Source organism: Pseudonaja textilis, chromosome 3 (assembly GCF_049901715.1).
Source record: "Pseudonaja textilis isolate UNSWEBS1 chromosome 3, rPseTex1.2, whole genome shotgun sequence".
Taxonomy (NCBI): Eukaryota; Metazoa; Chordata; class Lepidosauria; order Squamata; family Elapidae; genus Pseudonaja; species Pseudonaja textilis.
This window is the reverse complement of record NC_141992.1, coordinates 187,233,888-187,254,877: the sequence shown is the minus strand read 5'-3', so window position 1 is coordinate 187,254,877 and position 20,990 is coordinate 187,233,888. Positions and strand designations below refer to the sequence as shown.

General features: G+C 40.4%; 1 protein-coding gene across 2 annotated transcripts in view; it reads right to left on the bottom strand.

Annotated features, from left to right (window-relative positions):
• The window catches only part of NSMCE2 (NSE2 SUMO ligase component of SMC5/6 complex), a 243,656-nt gene that overhangs the window by 208,162 nt on the left and 14,504 nt on the right, over positions 1-20,990 (bottom strand). The window contains exons 1-2 of one of the 2 annotated variants that reach the window (XM_087931701.1): positions 9,788-9,930; positions 6,141-6,247 (exon numbers count right to left, since the gene is read on the bottom strand). In XM_087931701.1, coding sequence (XP_087787827.1) covers positions 6,141-6,247; positions 9,788-9,926 — 246 coding nt within the window. In that variant the 5' untranslated portion in view covers positions 9,927-9,930. Of the gene's footprint in view, positions 1-6,140; positions 6,248-9,787; positions 9,931-20,990 lie in introns of those variants that run through there. The other variant, XM_026703655.2, reaches the window with a different exon arrangement.

Genomic DNA, 20,990 nt, shown 5'->3' with positions numbered 1-20,990 from the left:
TGGGCTGCAATTCCCAACATGCAAAGTGGGGAAGTTGGTTGAAAGATTACAGGTAGGTCCTGATTAGTGCAATTAATGAATCCACAAAATGGTTGCATTATTCAAATTGCTCCATTTGAAGGGATAGTTCCATGGAAAATGTGACAATTGGTTCCAGCTTCATGGAAATAGGCAATGAAAAATTTTAAGCATAATTTTTTTTATGTACATTAATAAAATATTACAGCAAATTATTAAAAAAATGTGTTCACGATTTAAATTGGTGGTTAACAAAATCAAAGTAGTTATAGAAAGCAAAATTTAAAAAAAAAAAACAGCCCTACAAACAGGTGTTCCAACATCTTGTCCTTTTAGTGTCGCTATGATCACATTCATGTCATTTGATTACATTAAATTTTTGCTCGAATGTAAACAGCAAGCCTCTTTTAAAAATTTATACTGTGTATAAATATAGCATGTATATTCTTTATAAAATGAATGCTTCTTTTTAAAATTTATATTTTGACAGAATCTTCCATGTCTCCATTTTGCACACACACAGACTGTCAAAAGCCACAACTGTGTATATGTTAGCGTTAGCCTCACTTTAACTGAATTCTGGGTCACTCTTATTTGAATATTGTTATTTGAATGTTCAAAGTTGCACTACAGCAACTTACCTACATACAGATCCTTCTTCTCGGTTAAGCATTTACTCTTACCTATGGAATAATATATCTAAATTATCTTTGTGCCCCATCCATTATATTACAAAATTATTGCAGGTTCCTTTTAGTTTAGAAATTTTACAATTTTAGGATGTTTCGGTACAAGTTGTTGTAAGGACACAGAATTCATTTCAAGAATGATTTAAAAAATAATAATAAAAACATGCAATTTAGTCCTCGTGGAAGGAAGCCATACTGCATCTAGTTATACTTTAAAGCTGGGGTCTCCAAGTCTTGGTTTGTGGCCTGATGCTGAGCTGCAGCCTGTTCGAAACCCTGCCACAGAAAGAGTGGGTGAATGCGCTGCGTTTGTTGATATCATGACAGCTAAAAGGAATAGTATTATGAAAATACATCTCCAAGTACAGTTATCCTCAACTTACAACATTCATTTAGTGATGGTTCAAAGTTTGGGTGCCTTGACTTATGATTGTTATGATTTAGGACCAAAATTCTGATCCCAATTGCAGGCATAAACCAAGGACTACCTGTCCTTTATCTTCTGTCCAGAGCTTATTCCTGCCCTTTATGCTGCCCCATGACAAAGAAAAAAATGAAAATAATTTTTGCTACTGATTATTGGAATAGTTAAGAGCTGTGTCCACATCTCTGCATATTTCTTACATTTCCACAATCTGATGCTCTCACCATAGGTTGAAAATTCAGACAACTGCAGTCCCATCATACATCTGTCTGGCTCACCCTTGCAGAAGTCTGGCTTATGCAGTAATTCATCTGCAAAATGAACTACTGTATAATCTTAGCTTGCTTGAAAGTTGTGACATTTTAAATCAGGGATGTCAAACTGGAGGCTTGCAAGCCAGAAACATCACATGCAGCCCACGCCCACCCCGGCTCTGCAAAGGCAAAAAACATTGTGATACATCACATCAGGTTATGTGATCACATTTGACACCTGTGTTTTAAATAAATCCACTGCTCAAAAAAATAAAGGGAACACTTAAACAACACAATGTAACTCCAAGTCAATCACATTTCTGTGAAATCAAACTGTCCACTTAGGTAGCAACACTGATTGACAATCAATTTCACATGCTGTTGTGCAAATGGAATAGACAACAGGTGGAAAGCATAGGCAGTTAGCAAGACATCCCCAATAAAGGAGTGGTTCTGTAGGAGGTGACCACAGACCACTTCTCAGTTCCTATGCTGTCTGGCTGATGGTTTGGTCACTTTTGAATGCTGGTGGTGCTTTCACTCTTGTGGTAGCATGAGACGGAGTCTACAACCCACACAAGCAGCTCAGATAGTGCAGCTCATCCAGGATGGCACATCAATGCGAGCTGTGGCAAGAAGGTTTGCTGTGTCTGTCAGCATAGTGTCCAGAGCATCAAGGCACCACCAGGAGACAGTGGAGGAGGCCGTAGGAAGGCAAAAACCCAGCATCAGGACAACCACCTCCGCCTTTGTGCAAGGAGGGACAGGAGGAACACTGCCAGAGCCCTGCAAAATGACCTCCAGCCGGCCACAAATGTGCATGTGGCTGCTCAAACGGTCAGAAACAGACCATGCGAGTGGTATGAGGGCCCGACGTCCACAGTTGGGGGTTGTGCTTACAGCCCAACACCGTGCAGGTTGTTTGGCATTTGACAGAGAACACCAAGATTGGCAAATTCGCCACTGGCGTCCTGTGCTCTTCACAGATGAAAGCAAGTTCACATTGAGCACATGTGACAGACGTGACAGGGTCTGGAGATGCCATGGAGAACGTTCTGCTGCCTGCAACATCCTCCAGCATGACCGGTTTGGCAGTGGGTCAGTAATGGTGTGGGGTGGCATTTCTTTAGGGGGCCGCACAGCCCTCCATGTGCTTGCCAGAGGCAGCCTGACTGCCATTAGGTACCGAGATGAGATCCTCAGACCCCTTGTGACACCATATGCTGGTGCGGTTGGCCCTGGGTTCCTCCTAATGCAAGACAATGCTAGACCTTATGTGGCTGGTGTGTGTCAGCAGTTCCTGCAAGATGAAGGCATTCATCTATGGACTGGCCCACACATTCCCCAGACCTGAATCCAATTGAGCATGTCTGGGACATCATGCCTCGCTCCATCCACCAATGCCATGTTGCACCACAGACTGTCCAGGAGTTGGGGGATGCTTTAGTCCAGGTGTGGGAGGAGATCCTTCAGAAGACCATCCACCACCTCATCAGGAGCATGCCCAGGTGTTGTAGGGAGGTCATACAGGCATGTGGAGGCCACACACACTACTGAGCCTCATTTTGACTTGTTTTAAGGACATTACATCAGAGTTGGATCAGCCTGTAGTGTTTTTTTCCACTTTAATTTTGAGTGTAACTCCAAATCCAGGCCTCCATGGGTTTCTAAATTTGATTTCCATTGATAATTTTTGTGTGATTTTGTGTCAGCACACATTCAACTATGTAATGAACGAAGTACTTAATAAGAATATTTTATTCATTCAGATCTAGGATGTCTTATTTTTGTGTTCCCCTTCTTTTTGGGCAGTGTATATACTTTTCCTCCTTTTAAAAATTAAACTAAATAGATACCCTTAAGCTAGGGGTGTCAAACTTGCATCACGGCATCATCACATGACGTATTGTGACTTTTTTTCACCTTTGCTAAACTGGTCATGGGTGTGGCCAGTGCATGACGCATTCGGCCCGTGGGGCGTGAGTTTGACACCCCTGCCTTAAGCCCATTGCTTAAATTTGTTAACTTAATGTTGATCAATCGGAAGAAAAAGGGCGGGAGAAATAAAAAAAAATAACGTAAGCCCACTGAAAAAAGAGAAGTAACAGAAGGTGGGTTACCTGCCAGGTCAGCTAAAAGGAGCACAGAAGGGAATTTCCATTTCTGCTGAAACAAAGGGTTTCCCAAAGCCAATTGTTAGAAATATTACAGCAACTCAATTGCTTGTTTCTTATTCAATGAGTGCTGAGTCAATCAAATGAGGATGTTGGTGTGGCTCACCTGCCCTTTTGCTCTTACAACAGCTTAAGTCAACAAAAACTTGGCTTTCTCAGCTACGCACCTATAGTTTTGCTACCAATCATTCATTTTCCACAGACCCTTTTATTGTTTTATAAATAGCAAGGGTGAAGGATTATTTGAGGTAGGAGAAGGAAGAAAAAAAAAACAGAAATGCACAGCTCTGGGAACCAGCAAATGATCTCATGATTACTTACTCAACACCCACCAATCTGCCAAAAACAGCTACTGCGGCTGCTCATAATGAATGCCACTAAATGTAATTCCTGTAAAGCAATCATGCTGACAGGGTCATCCAAGGTCAGCTCTTCATCAAAACAGCCTGGGTAACACCATCCATGTAAAATACACCAAACTGAAGCGTTCTGCCTAGGATTTTTTATTAACAAGAGAGAAAGAAAGGGCATTTTCTGCCAACGCTTTTGCTGAAAGCTATGAAAGAGCAGGAATGCCAGTGCTGCTTTTCCACAAGCCCACGGGCCTTTGCCCTTTGCTTCCCCCCTTACATTGTAGGGTAGAGGTATCCAACTCGTGGCTGTGGGCTGGATGCATCACACACTGGCCACGCTCACCCGGGGTTTAGCAAAGTGGGGGAAGTTGCAATACGTCACACGATGACATGTCATCACAGGTTTGACACCCCTGTTGTAAGTCAAAAGCCTTGCACCCCAAATTGACAGAACAACCAAACCTTCTCAATCTGTGGCAACCGTATCAATAACCAGAATTTCATCGTTCTCCCTCTCAAGTCAATGTGATGGGGCAGAGGCTAAGCGAGTTATTCACGAGGGGTCCTTGGTGCTCTCTGAGCTTGGTTGTTTTCTTGCAAAAGTTTCATTACTCAAACTAGGTAACACCTTCAATGCAGCTCACTGATGATGTTACCTAGTTGGGTAAGGAAAAGTCTGCAAGAAAACAACCTGAGCTACAAATATGCTCCTTTATCCATGTATTCATCTCTAAGACATTTAAGGGATGTAGAAAGAACTAATCCCGCTTGCCGGTGAAGCTTTGAAGAAGCATGTCTGAAGACACAGTTTTGACATGTTTCATGCTACAGCTTTTTTCAACATGTCAAACCCACCTCCATGCCTCTTACTGCTTTCTGATCTATCCAACCCAACTCTCTGATCTCTGGCTTTAATCAATCCTACAGTTTTTGCAATACCACCTGGTTACTTAATTTTCTTGGCCAAACCCAAAACCCTAAGTGATTTGGTACTATAAATCTTTAGAAAAGTCTCTGAATTAATATTCTTCCCGCTAATTCTAACCCTCTTGGCTATGTTGGCGTTAGCTGGGTGCAGCTGACACTAAAATACATCATTCATTTCCCCCTTGACCCTGGTCTTCCCCCCACCCCCTGGAGGTATATTCTCCAATGGCACACATCCATAGCCAAGAGTCATCAATGCTCTCATGCTCTCCAGTTATATTCCTGCATGCAGACAGCTTTGGGCAGCCAAGGCGATTATCTAAGGCATTTGAGGAATGCACTGCTTCCCCCATTCCCTTTCTGCTGGCAACTAAAAGACCAAAGGAGTAGTTTTTAGTTGATATTGGGTATGCCTCAAAGTTTCCTAGCACGATCACCGACCTTTTCCTTTACTCCACCACATTTTTTTCTTTCTCTTTAAATTCTCATCTTCCATATATAGCTACTGTGTATCGCTCCCTTAGCCTCTCGTTTCCTCCATCCCAAAGGATTTTTTTTCTTTTATTTTGCACAATTTTGAATACTTCATAATTCCACTGAAATATTTGAAACCGTTCCAGAATTTTATAGAAGCTTGCAAAAGTATGTCACTTGTTAAAAATCCAGGGATTGGTACAGAACAAATGATGAGCTCATATAACATATTGAATAACTGAAAGCACATTTTTCAAATTGTGTTCCACTGACCCCTACAATTAAGATTACAGAACCCGATGAGGGTCTGTGAGAGACCAGCAAACCCCACCCACCCATGTTCAAAGTCAGCAAATTTCCCCTCACTACAGCTTTAGCTCTTGATCTGAAATTCAAGGACTTCTAAAAAAAAACCTAATGAGTTCTGTGACTTTAAAATTTTTGAAAACCTTTGACTTAAAGTGCTTCAGATACACTTCTAAGGGAGGTCACTTTTATTCCAAGTTACAGGGAAGGAAAAATAAAAGAATTCCCACATCTTCCTTAGCCATTACCAAAGATCAGCTTTAAAATTAAACAGGGCACAAGAAAACAAATGGTTCTCCCATGGGCAGGGCAGATACTGGCCACTGTTCTAAGACACAAAAGGTATATATGAATACAGGAGCAGCTTCTGTGACTCAGTTCCTAATTTGCTATCTGTCATATGTCGAGAGAAGAAAAGTGATCTCATACAATTCGTTAATCATTAAAGTCTTTCAAACTCCAGTTTGCTTTCATGACATGAGAAAGTTATAAAAGTTGGACTAAAGATCAGCCACATTTACCTGCTTTACTGTATCTTCAACAGCTTGCACATAATGACTCAGTTCTCTGTTCATTACAGCATATTCCAACATCACGTCTTTCATTGTTTTAATTTCTTCCAGGTCATCTGCAAAATAAAAATTTACTTAAATTTTTTTTTAAAAAAAAATATTCAGATAACTAAGATCTGAAGATGTTAGAGAGAACTAAATGGAACAAAAACATACTAAATGTATGCAAGAAAAAGGCAGAGGCAACATAGTTTAATTTAAATATGTAAAAACTATTGCTCTAAATGTCTATGGAGATTGTCAGTCATCCAGCTCATGGCTGTACCAAAGGTGCTTTTTCACGAGGCAACTTCAAGCTTCAGCTTCTTGGATGAGAAGCAAAACGTCTTCAAAGAAAAACCAGAAAGTCCAGCTACCCCTTGGGATATTTCCCTAAATGCTGCATTGATATAAAACTGGACTGAGTGGCTTCTTTTAAAAGTCAGATCTAACCATCAGAGAAATCAAAAACAGGCTCTTTCAGTGATGGTTTGAGGGAAATTATCATGTTCTCTCCCTCATGATTTTCAAATACAGGTAGTCCTTGACTTAAGACCACCACTTAACCCAAAATTTATGTTGCTAGGTGAGAAATTTGTTTAGTTTCGCCCCATTTTATGATTTTTTCTGTCCACATTTGTTAAGTGAATCACTGCAGTTGTTAAGTGAATCTGGCTTTCCCATTGACTTTGCTTATCAGAAGATCATAAAAAGGTCCCCAGGACATTGCACCCATCAGAAATATGAATCAATTGTCAAGTACCCAAATGTAAATCACATGACTACAGCAATGCAGCAATCATCATAAGTGTGAAAAATGGTCATTAGTCACTTTTCAGTGATTGAATGAACTATTGTAAGTCAAGGATTTCCTGCATTTTTTGATATTCTATTTCAAAAGCCATTTGCCTATCTTACTCTACCAAATTCTTCCATTAAATGTCTGTTTACAAAATACAAAATATTACAAAATATTCTAAGACATCAAGTAAAGGCTTGCTGCATTAAGAGTAGAGTAAGTAGCCCTAAATAAATAAATTAAATCAAAATCGTGCTGTGCCAGGATCACAACTGCAATTCATGGCTTACTATGGTTAAACATTTCATGGAAATCAACTGTCTTTTTCAAGGTACATGTAAAGATGGCAATTCAACTTTCCATACCATTAACATCAGCACTCATAAGTGCTGCCGTAAGTGCTTCTCTAAAGACGGCACAGTTCAACTGTGGAACCCACTGCTACAAGATCCAACAAATATCACCAACTGTCTTGTTGGGGCTTGGAAGTTAAGGAGAGTCAGACTAGTTTGATACTTGGATGGGAGACCACCAGAGAAAAGTTATGCACTGGATTGAAAAGTTGAAAGTGTATCCCATAAGATGGCAACAACCACCACCTTCATATTACTGCCAAGGACAAGTAATCCTTGACTTATAACCACAATTGGGACCAAAATTTCTGTAACTTCGAAAGCTTACTGAACGAACAGTTGTAAATCATGGACTGCCTGCAAATTTGGATATTTTCTTGTAATCTCCAGGAACTGAGCCTCCTGTGAAGGACTTTAGAAGAGGACTTCATGAAGGATTAAACCGAGGGTCTTTAAACTTGGCAAGTTTAAGACTTGTGGACTTCAACTCCCAGAATTCCTGAACTAATATGACTGGAGGAGGAATTCTGGGAGTTGAAATCCACAAGTCTTAAGGTTTGAAGACCCCTGGATTAAACCAACAGTAAGTATTAGTCTTTAGATTTTAGTAGCTTATGGGACCTAACTGAGAATTTCCAACTTGCAGACTTCCTAAGAGACAGCTGGTTTTCTCTGTGGGTACAAAATATGGGACATATATATAGCCCACTCTTAAATTCTTACACCACAATAGATTTGCCTGGGGAAGGCTTAGCAACAGAGTGTTTCCAACTAATGGGAAATGCCCAACTGCACCAAGATATACAGCTCCCAACTCAGTTGGTTAATCAGAAGGACAAAATGTGTCCCTATGGAAATTATCTTCAACCTACTTTCCAGGAAATAGGAGTTAATGAGCCTGTAATTCACAAATGAGTATAGATTTAAAATCTTTCTCTTCCTCTCTCTGAACTATCAAATCTCTAACAGCAAAGTACAACCCAGAAAGATTTACAGTGAGTTTCTCTAGCTCAGCTTATTGTCAAAAAGCTAAGGAGTTAATATACAAAATCTTGGAAACTGAGTAAGCCAGAACTCTTAAAGCTAATTATTAGTAAATCAATTAAAACAGGACCTCTCAAAGCTGCTTGAACCTCTTTTTACTAGAATGCAGGACAGATGGGCTGGCTAATCATTATTTTCTTAGCTATGATTGACTCTGAATTATCCATCTGCTCATCATTAATAATGGTTTGATATATCCTCAATTCTGTTTTAGCCTCAGAGTTCTTGCTTATCTCAAACTAAGATTGATAGTAGCACTATTACAGGAACTCCAATTTTTCCTGATCTGATTGGGGGGAAAAAAGAAATGGAAAGAAGACTTTTCTTTTCAATTTGTTTGCAAAATTAGATTTCTTAATTTTAGAGGGGCAGCATTTGAATGTGAGCCAAGGGTAGGGCAGCATTCAATCGATATCACTATTACTTGGATACGTTTTTTTATTGAGCATATAAACTTCTTGGTTACTTGAACTATTTTTTCTCCCAAGTAAGAATGAATTTTTAGTCACATTTTTACATTTCAACTGTAGAGGTATGTGACATGCTTGGATGATCATAAGATCTGTTTCCTAAGAGGTTAGTTACACTAATCCAAGCCCTTACTTGGAAGAAAACAATCTATATTTTTGAAAACCATTCCCACTTTATCTTCCTAAACTCCACAAGAGAGTATGGGTTAAAAATCCACAATGATCTAAAGGAAAGCAAACTAGCTTAATTTTGAGCCTGGCAATATTTGTGTACACTGTACCATACCAGCTATCCACCAGCTGGCTATGAAATATTTTTAACTTATTATCAGCACCCACTATATTGTCCACCTCTATCAAAAAAATTGTCCCCTTTTTACTCTTTTTCCCTATGTATTTACAGAAGTAACTTTTCTGTCATAGAATAGGCATAACAGACATTTTCCAGACTGCATTTTTACATGTTGTGCAACCAAAAGCCATTTTACAATTCTTGGGCAACCCCAGCTAATGTATTACTCAGAACAACATTTCTGTGGTTTTATGCAAGAAAGATTTTGAGAGAGAAAGAATGGTGTGAGTGCGTGTGATTTCAGTTACCAACACCTAATCATTAGGCAATCAGGGTAGTTAGTACAGAAGTTGTATTTAATGAGTCATCATATTGCTCCAGAAATATTTAACAGAAATATGAATACCCTCTCCTGAGGAACTATGGTTGAAACTATAATTAGCCCGTTCTTTTAAATGTCATCCCTTATAAAATCAAATCTGAGTCAGCGTTTTCTAATTCAACAAAAATAATAAAGGTTATCCAAATTGGAAGAGCATCAACCAGAAGCTGTGCTTTGCCCACAAAACTGAAGCAAATTATAAGATTTATCTTTCCACAACAAAGGAAAACCTATTATTTAAAAATCCAAATACGTGTCTTATAAGCTGACTTCTCACCTCTTCTCCAAATAAACCTCTTCTCCATTGCAACATATAATTTGGTATTGTTTTTCATGGAAAAGGCATGTAAACTGTACAAAAGTCCAGAGTGAGTTTCCTTTCCCATTGAGCAATTCCTTTTCTCGGTAGAGTCCATGAACAGCATCACACAAACAAGATATTTCCTAGCCAGGATGCTAAAGGTCTCTTCAGTGCTTTCTTAGCTAGCTATAGCATCCCAAGCAAAACATAGATTCAGCGCCTCATATATTAATTATAGCAATGTTTCTTGGCCACATTCAGTTGCGTGGACTTCAACTCCCAGAATTCCCTAGCCAGCATTTTGGAAGTTAAAGTTCACATATCTCAAAAGTAAGGTTGAGAAACACTGTAATATAGCAATCTACCTTACTGCCTGCTCACCTAATGTTCCTCCTGGAAGGCCAAATCCTCAGGTGAGTTATCTTAAACAAGGCTGGCCTCAGTTACTAAACAGGATTGCAGCAATTCTTTCTAACTGGGGCTAACTTTAGAAACTTGGAAGCATGCAAATCATGCAAAATGTTGCACAAATATTCAGCATGTGCAAACTGCTTTTATTGCTTTTCAACTGTTTGCACATCAGTTTAAAGTGATAGATCCTCACAAGCTGCTAAGCCACAGATGCCAATCACTTTTTTAATCTAGGAGGGGGCAATTCAATCCATACAGTTTACAGTTTACAGTTCAGCATGTTGGGCAAAAGAACATGGGTTAATGGACAAAACAAGGGATAAACTAATGGGAGAAAAACATATCTTGTGAATTATAGTCATGGCCAACCACTGAAGATTTTTTGATGTCTAAGCATGTTACTTAGTGGAAAGTTGCAGGATCCAACCTGGGTCAGTCATTGGGACTAGAGGTTTTGTCTTCCAAGCTTTGGGACTCATACTAGAGACAAACTTCAGGGAACTTCTTTCTAGCAAAGTGTGTGTGTTGGTCTCTCTACTAGAGACAAGTTCCCTGAGGATGATCTCCAGCACGAGTCTGAAAGCTTGGAAAATAAAACCTTGGATTCTGCAACATTATCTGAGGATGTGTATATTTGCCTTCATTCGTTGATAAAAAGTGTACACTTGAGCCTTAAGTTCATCTACTACTATAGATAGTCTTCTCCAAGGTCGCTTCACAACTGCATAACCATCTCTCTGAGAAAATTCCTAAGTCTCTTTTCTCTTCTTAAATGGATTACGAAACTTACTTGATTGAGACAAGTAGAGTGAAAGACATCAACTTTGTCAATTTCTGTATGTGTAAGATGGAGAAGGGACATGTTATCTTTTGCTTCAGGCATCAAAATATCTTGAGCAAACCTGCTATGACAACATTGTATAAAACATAAATTCCATAATTATGTGTTGAGTGAAAGGTTTTCTTTTGTCAAACCTACTTGGTCAATTTTATTGTTTTGTATTTATATAGGTATTGTCAATTTGGGGCACAAAGGCTGCATATTTTAGAGCAATGTTTTTCCAATCTGTTCATTGGAGCTCATGACAGAAAATTGGCCCTTGTGGTTTGTAAACTGTATCTTATGGATTAATGGGGCATGCGAACCCAGAAACTGTGCTTACGCAACATAATGCCTGAAGCAAACTGTGATTAGCCTAATGCGTGCACACAGCCAAAAGCACAAGAATGTAATAAGTGAAAGGCTAGAAGCTTCTTTCTCCAAAGCATATCCAATTCTCAGGCTTGGAAAGAGTCACTCACAGACACCCAAGTGAAGTTGTAGACATCAGTCTCCAGAACAAACTCCTGTCTCCTCCTGTTCTCACCTACCTTTCATGCAGTTACTTTCCTATGATCCTTTGGGAAGCAATTCCACACCACCAGCCAGGTGGCCAATGAGCTTCTCTCCTTCAGAACTGACATGGATCACATTTCATGAATCATAAGTTTGTTTGGCAAACACGTCACCCTCCACTCTCAATGAATCGTACTTCCAACCAATACTGAACTTCACTGAGCTAAACATCAGAACATTGATAACGCAAGGGATTGCAACAATAGAATTCTCATGAGAGAAAGTGAGTGAGAGAACAAATAACTGAAAATCGTCAGACTTGCTGAGAATGGCTTAATTGCTATGAATTTTAGACATTTTTTTAAAAAAGCTAACAAACAGGTGGAGCCCAACTGAGACAAGACGGATAACTAATTATCTCTTACACTTTATTCTTCCGGGCTCAACAATCCACCCACAGTGCCTCTGTTGCTAATTTAATGATGGTTAACAGAAACTAAATAGGCCTCTAATTTTTTAGCATGTGTATGTATCGTTTGTGCACACCATTTTCAGTAGTACAACATTGTTTCTCAACCTGGTGCTCTCCAAATATGCTTGGATTACAACTATTACCTTTACCTATCACAGCTTGGATGCTTGCAAGACAGAACTTTATGCTCAAGCAGAATATAAATGTTTTGGGCATCCTGTTCTATATACCAAGGAAAAAGAAGAAACACAGTTGTTGTGCTTTGCTATCTCTTCTGCATATCATTTGTTTTTAACATTTCACTAATTCTCAGATGATAGACCCCAAGCAGGAGTGACCTTTTTATACTAGACATTTATAATAGTTTACTTTATGTCATTGTACCTTGTACAACAAAATTCAATGCTATCTTAAATGCTATAATTATAATATGAGGCATAATCTTTTAACTTACCCTGTTCAACTAGGGTCTTCTAAAATGCAAAGCATATATGGTACCTTATCACTATTTTTCCCATTCAAGCCAAACCATCCATTCTCCTTATGTAGGCAGAATAAGTAGAGTATCTGCTAGGCCTATGCAAAGACACTTGTAGCTTTCTGGATGAGTTGAATCACATTTCGCACTTGTCCCAAACAACACAACCAATACTGAAAAATGTTGAAAGTTATGGTTTATCAACTACTAGAAGAGGCCAGAGATTCCTTACCCCTGCTCAAGGCTCTACAGGGCTAGGCTGTCTTGAGGGCCATTGGTGAACTTCACCAACTAATGGAGGCATATGAGATTTGACCAAATCCCTGAAAGCCAGAGATTCCTCACTGCTGCTCAAAGCTCCATGAACTGGTCTAGATAGTCTTGAAGACCATCAGTTTGCCACCCAAAGCCACTTGTTTGTGAGATTGGTAGCTATATAAATCAGTGAACTTCACCAACCAGTGAAGACATGTCAGATTTGAACATATCTCCTAGCCTCAGCTTCTCTGCCCAATCTGGCCTTTGATCATGTTAGGAATATGAGTCACCTAACAGCTATTTGGGTTAAAAATATATAAACCAGGATAAACATTTTAAAACTGTATCTTTAAGAAAATGCAAAACTGTAATTAGGTGTGGTTTCTCAAATGGCCATAAGATGGAGCCAGAAACCTGGTTTGTCTTAGTCTGAGTCTCAGAAGAGAGTGTATCTCTGTTTCCTTCTGTTGGAAAGTATTGCCGTTCCTCCATTTTTCCTAATTGACTGATATTTCTGGATTTAATGTAAGTCTGTTACTGAATTGTTTTTTGACACTGGACTTTGATATTTGGATTATCCCTGGATTGAAAAACTGACTGATTTACCTGTGAATAACTTTGGACTGCCTATTCTGAACTTTGCTTAAACCTTTCTGGAAGTAAAAACCTACATTTACTGTACAGTGTATCTGTGTTCTGTACGTGTATTATTCAAACACTACTCTCAAATACGTCTCCCTGTATGCGCTCATTCTCCTAACAGGGAATTACCTCAACGGATCATGTATCAACCATCTTGCCTACCTTATAGCATACTTGACAACTGACCATCCCATCACTCAGTTTCCACTCTGTGACCTATTTGACTGTCTTGTGTCACAAATTGTCCACAGGTGCAACCTTTTGCAAAGCTCAACTCCTAGCCTAGAAATCTCTTCCCTTAAACCTCTTCCATCTGAAAAGAATGCTGCTTCCCCAATTATAACATTAACTTCTAAAGTCCTCAGATAATGTGTGAGTTTAGCAAAACGTGCCAAGCATGTGGTCCTGGAGAAGTGCAACCCGGCTCCCTTACATCTTTCTTTGCCTTAAGATGAAAAGGCCTTTTCATTTCCAAGGGCTTTTAAAGTATAATCAGCAACCTAAAATTTAAATTTTTGCACGTTCTGCCTGCTACACCTTCTGAACAAATGGATTATTGGTGTCTTTTAGCAACTGATTCATGACAACATTTATATTTCTTGCTGGGTTTTTCATCTTACTGCTTACCTCTGTCCCCAGTCCAGAAAATTCATTTAAAGTGGGAAGTTCAGTAGTTTCAGTAAATTAATCAGAAAAATTGTGTCTACAATTTAGTCTGTCAGAAGTAGAAGTTAATATTCCAAATACAGCAGACTGGGGAAAGCTGTAATCAAGTTGATTTACAAACTAAGGGGACAAAGGAAATTTGGAAAATAAGTAAATAAAAGCTGCCTGGTGATATCAAAGGAAAGTTTCCCTTTATTCAAGCTCAATTCTTTCTTCCTTTTGCCTATTTTCCCCCATTACCTAATTTAGCTACATCTCTAAGATTTCCTAGCCAGTCTTCTACTAATCAAGCCAGAAATTACAAATCAAGACCAACCCTGCTCGGTTTTTTTCAACAGTAGCCAAAGTCAGTTAGGTGCTGCCACCTGCTGAGACATAGTGAACAGGTACAACAAAACCAACATGTTGAAGGAGATTCAATTAACCCAACTGATCACTAAATAATAGAGTTGGAAAGATCTTGGGAGCAATGGTGGGATTCAAAAGTTCCCACCACCGGTTCTGTGGGCGTGGCTGCGGGGGGGGGGTCAAGCGACTCACACGACTCACACGCAAGTGCCAAAACGCACACTTTGTGCATGCATCAAAACAGTAAAAGCTAAGCTACTGAGCCTCTTAGCCGTTTAACACAGCAATCCGCTTTGCCACATCAAACAGCTGAGAGGTTAAAAAGGACCTAGGAGCAGGGGCAGGTGGGTGGGCCCAACTGCAGAGTGTCGGAGAGGCTCGGAGTGACCCATTTCTCTGCCAGCTGATCTTCGGCGCTACCGGCAGGAGTGGGCTTCAACCGGTGTTACTACTGGTTCGGTGATTATGCTTTGTGTGTAGTACATCTAAAGCTGTGCCACCTGGACAGCTGATAAGCGCTGCACGCGGGTGCGCAGCATTTGAAAAACCCAGGGGTGGGATACTACAGGGTTAACTACCGGTTTGGGATTTACGAGCTTCCCTGCAGGCTGCGAGCCACGCGCCTGTAAATCGTCATCAGCAGCTGCTTGCAGAGAAGCAGGCTTTGAAACAGCCCTCTTTTCTTGCTTTTCTATCTGCTGCTGTGCCTCGTTCGGCAGCTGAAGTTGAAAAAATCAGGAAATAATGATCAAGTAAGAGCTCAGGTGGGCAGGTGGGCAAAAACTTCCGGTATACCGGCTACCGGGCCGAACTGGTAGAATACCACCACTGCTTGGGAGGTCTTCCAGTCCCAACCCCCTGCTCGTGCAGGAGAGTCTTTATTGTTTCAGACAAGTGGTTGTCCAGTCTCTTCTTAAAAAGCCTCCAGTGATGGAGCCCCAACATCTTCTGAAGACAAGCTTTTCCAGTGATTGTTTTCACTGACAGAAAATTTCTCCTTCTTTAGTAATTCTAGGTTGATTCTCTCCTTGATTAGTTTCCATCTATTGCTTCTTTTCTTGCCTTCAGATGCTTTGGAGAATAGGTTGACCACCGCTCTTCTTTGTCCCTTTATCTACAAGTCCTTAAGTTAAACGTGCTTCTCATTCTGGGCAACTTGAAGATGTGTAAACTGCAGTTCCCAGAATTTCCTAGCCAGCATGAAGTCCATAGATTTTCAAGCTGCCCAGAATGAGATACACTTAGGTTTAAAGGAAAGATATGACAGAAGTAATTTTGAAGGTGACACTAGCCTTCAACTAGACCTTTAAATAAGGACATAAACATTTCTTTTTTTTAATTAAATAAAGTTTACTTAAGTTTCATATATTTAAAACATTTAAAAAGAAACAAACATATAAACAAATATATATATGCATATATATATTTTGCAGCAGGTATTGAGCATTGGTTACATTTTTCTTTACTTTTTTTCTTTTACCCCATAACATTGACGTGATCTACCTTGTTACAATACCTTCCTCGTTCTTTTAATGTTTTAATTTCACAGAATACTTTATAATTAAACGCACGAAGGACATAAACATTTCTATTTTCCTGCTTTGGCAATGTGTTCTTCTCAACTTTCTTACCTTTTCCATTCTGCTATAAGTCCAACAAGCTATTCATTGTTACTTATAAATATAACCCACTCTAGCATAAAGCTTCAAAATGTGAACTTCTATCGTCAGTGTTAATGCACCATACACAACACATTCAGCTATGACCCTTCTTGTTCCTCTCATACTCATACTCTTCCTCAATTAAAACTATTAATCTCTTATCCTAGTTAAGTTCACTTTACTGAACCACTTGATTTGTTTATCCCACTCAACTGTGGTATAACTAATGAAGAAAAAAAACCTCACTGGGACCAACATGAAGTAATGCAGAGAGGTTAATTGAGGAGCTAGTCATATTCAAAGGTATTTCTGAATACTAGATATTTTGTGCTGCTTCCATCTGCGAATTAACAGTCCCCTAAACAGCCCTGCCAATTCCCATAGTGGAAGATGATTGTTCATGGTGATAAATTAATGGTACAAACAGGTATCAAAATCAAGGAAGGAAGGATAGAAAGTCCTCAACTTACAACCACAAGTAGGAAGTAGAATTTTGTTTGCTAAAAAATGTGGTCCTTAAGTGAGACACCATATAATCAGACCCAATTTGTTTACCACTATTAAACACATCACACAATCATTAAGCAAATCTGACTTCCCCATTTGACTTTGCTTGTTGGAAGCCAGCTGGGAAGGTCGCAAATTGCAATCACATGACTGCAAGACACTGCAACTGTCATAAATGTGAGCCAGTTGCCAAGCACCCAACTTGAGATCATGTGACTGTGGAGATAGTGCAACTTCGAGGACAGGTCCAAGATCACTTTTTCCAAGACTGTCCTAAACTTTGAGTCATTGTTAAATGAACGGTCACCGGTACAACTAAGGGCAAAGTGGGAGTTCAGCCTGTGCCCGAAATGAATGCAGAGTAAAAGCAAAAAAGAACCTTTCTTTCTGCATCCTCCAGAACAGAGGTGTCATTGAGGGCCACATTAGGGTTGTGTTTGACCTTGGGGGTGGTATTTGTGTGGCCAGGGTGGGCATAGCCATCTCGACATCATTTGTGTCAGGGGCACCTGTGACAACCCAAGTGCTCTGCCAATGAAACTGGGTTCCCGAGCTCCATTTGCAGCTGCGACAGCCTCCTGCAACCCTCTGCCAGCGAAAACAATTCAGGAGGGCTGCATGCAGAGGGTTGCGGGAAGCCGTCGCAGCTGAAAATAGAGCTTGGGAGCCCATTTTTTCTGGCACAGGCACTGCAGGCCCGTCCCTCGCTGTTTGTAGGCACCAGGTCTAAGCACCCCATGGGCCGGATCCGGCCTACAGGCCTTGAGTTTGACACTCCTGCTCTAGAACAGTGTTTTTTCAAACTTGGCAACATTAAAATGTGTGGACTTCAGCTCAGAGAATCCCACAGCCAGTCAAACTCAGGGCCCGGGGGCCAGATTCTGATCATGTGGTGTTTAGTTCTGGGCTGCAGGCCACCCTGGAACTAGCAAAGGACTGGCCATGGTGCCTCTGCTAGCGAAAATGGAGCTTGTGAGGGCCACTCATGGCTTTCCCGAGCCCCATTTTAGCTGGCAGAGGGTTGCAGGAGGCCATTCCAGCCAAAAACAGAGCTCATGAGGGCTACACGTGGCCCCCCTGAGCTCCGTGTTCGCTGGCAGAGGGTTGCAGCAGGCGGTCGAAGCCGAAAACAAAGCCCGGGAGCCAGTTTTTGCTGCGGAGCGCTCCACAGGCACACACACCCCCGACATTAGTGATGTCATGCTGGCCATACCCACCCTGGCCACATACACCCCCCCGAGATCAAACCCAATCCTGATGTGGCCCTCAGTGAAATCGAGTTTGACACCCCTGCTCTAGACCAAGGTAGTTCCAAAGCGTCTTCTCTTCTCCTTCACTAAAGTTTCCCAAGGTGCTTTGAATCTAATGAGACTAGATAAAGTTTTAATACATTACTCAACTCCCACTGACTGTCACAGACAAACAGTTTCTGAATTAACAAGGTCAAATTTGCACCCGTGAGAAGCCACGGAACTAATGGGAGTAAGTGAAGTCAGTCCTTTATTATGCCACTCCACACACCCCGCGTTATTGGAGGAAGCAGAGCATTCAGAGTTGAAAAAGAAGGGCACTTTTACCACGAGGTTAGGACTAAGTGCCTGGGCACTCTGCTGACTTCATCAGCTTCATTCTTTCATTCCTTTCAAGCTGCATAAACTAACCTCCCGGGACTCAGTCGCCACTCAGGTGGAACTACTCCAGCAGACTCAACATGGGTTACTTTAGAGACGGCGCCACCACTGTCACAGACCAGACAGGACAGCCTGTGGACCAAATGTGGTCCTAAGATATAAAATGCCCAGGTCTGTTCCAGGTGTATGTTTGGCTCCTTTCCTCAATGCAGTACACGATGCAGTTACATCATATTATTCCAGTGTGCCTCTGGCTCAGAATGACTGATTATGAGCAGTCCTTTTCCGTAAATATCATATTGTTGTGACTATTCTTTGAATTATTGTATCATTCCATTGTGTTGTTTGCTGACCAGAGCTGCAATTGTTTAGAACATCTTGCAACTATAAATCAATAAAAGATGATCACTGAAAACAGAATCCTCAGATTCAAATGTATTCAGAGAAATGTATCCATCATCTTCACTAGAAAAGGAGATAACGGCAGCTAAAACCTGCATAAATACAACCTCAGCCAGCCATTTTGACTTTCTCTTATAGCTCAAGATGGCCACAAACAATCACTCCAGGAATTTGGGCCTAGCAAGGAGATAGAACCAGTGGTAAACCTATTAATGTGAATGTCTATGGAGATTCTCATTCATCCAGGTCATGGCTGTCCCAAAAATGCTCAAGGAAACATTCTCAAAGAAAAACCAAGCCCAGTGGCCTTTTGAAAAAAGCACTTTTGTGAATCATCATGCAAAAGAGCCTTTTAGTTCATTATAAGATCTACTGTTTCAGGAGTTCTTAGGATGTGCCTTATGTTGGTTTATTACTTCTTTATTTAATTCTTATTTATTTATTTATTATTTCTTTTTCTTGGTTGGAATTGCTAAAGCAATCTTCAAAACATCTGCTGATTTGCTCTGGAGACACTTGCTTGGAAAAGCAATGTGGTAAATTTAACTGACCTTGGTTGAGCTGAAAAACCTTAAAGGGGTCAGGCTTGATCAGTTCTTGGATGAGAAGCCACTAGGAAAAGCTGAAAGGTAAACCGACGTGTTGAAAAACCATCCCAAAAGTTGCAATGATAAAGCATTTCTATATTGGTACCAAGAATGAGTGTCCCTATTAGGTTACCAAGAGTCAAATCTGATATGAAGGAGATGTTATTTAAATATAGAGATGCCACAGTGTGAACTTACAACATTCTGCAGATAAACTGTTTGTTCTAGCACTAAGTTATGAGCCTTCTTTGATATACATCCCTACCCCCAAATGGACTGGTGACCTCTGAAGCCTTTTAAACATTATACTTCTATGATTCTGTCTATCTAACATTGCATTCTGGAATTTGAGCCTGCACTGAGCATCAAATTTAATTCACCTATTGGTTCTCTGTTAGTACAAATAGAAACAACCCAATAGTAAGGAATAGTAAGTCCCCACTGAGGGCAGCTACAAGTAAGTAGGCATGCCTTATTTTGGATCCAGGAAGACAGAAACTGTGCCATCCAGTAGCAAAAAGGCAGAGGCGAGAAAAATCAGGAGTCATCCTGTATTGATTTCATGAAGCTGACCGAAGCCAGGCTGTGTTGGTATAAAGATAATACTTAAGGGTCTTATAACGCAGCCTGCTCTCTTCCATCAACTGCCAAACACAATAAATCCGAAGAAACAGAGGTGTGAGAAAATTTATTCCCACAAAGTTCTATTAGTCTTTCCTATGTAGATGCTCTCCAGATGTGCTGTACCTCAATTCCTTCAGTCCCCTGCCCTTTGAGGATTATGGAAAGAGATCCAACACTGATGCTATTGATACGATTGCCAAGTGGCTGAAATGGGACCATGTGACCACAGACAAGGGAGTGGCCTTCAAATCCAGATCAAACGTACCTTTTGTGAGGTCTGTTGTAACTTTGAACGGTTGCTAAGTGACAAGTCGTAAGTCAATAATTTCCTTAGCTCACAAAAAGCTCAAGCAATCACCACCCTGATTCACTGGGGTATAACAAGAAGGGGAGGTAAAGCAGAATCAGGCTTGCAAGATGCTAATATTATTATTAGCCTATCTCAGTAAATAGAGATAGAGGCTTCCTAAAGTGTTGGTTTCCCAATCTCATCTATCTTGTAGGGCTGACAACTTGCAGAAAGGGAAAATAATAGAACCTTGGAAGTCTCTCCAAGTGTTCCTTTCTCCCACCTTATGCCAAACAAAATCACAGAAGTGCTTCTTCCTTTCACAGGACTGTATAATCATTACAGTAAGTGCCCCCTTCCTTCATTCCTCATTCATTTTTTCCCCTACGGCCCAAATCAGCTTTACAGTAGCTACCATTTTGAGTCCTTAAACCATACTGGAATACAGAAGTACAACAAACTCGAAAAGAGTTGCAACATCATTTTTTAAAGCTAGGAAACCACCTGCAGAAACCCATAAAAATAGGAAATTTTAAGTCCTCCCTCCCACATGTATGACAGGGTCTGCTGTCTCTTCATCATCAGCCAGCAGCCTACAGCCTTGGCTAAAGAATGCTCAACCAATATGCTTGGTCTCTAGGTACCAAAATGAGAAGAATGCTTGTGGGCTACTATCTCTATCAAACTATCCCCGTGAAACCCCACTGATGTTCTATATTTAAAGGTTCCTTGTTTGTTTTAAAAAGAAGCCCAATTTTGAACCTACAACCTTTTTTCTGCAGGAAAAGATCTTGGAAGGAATTTAAAATGAAACATTGCAGAATGTCACATCAGCAAATTGCATTTATGGAAGTTCCTCTGAGCTGA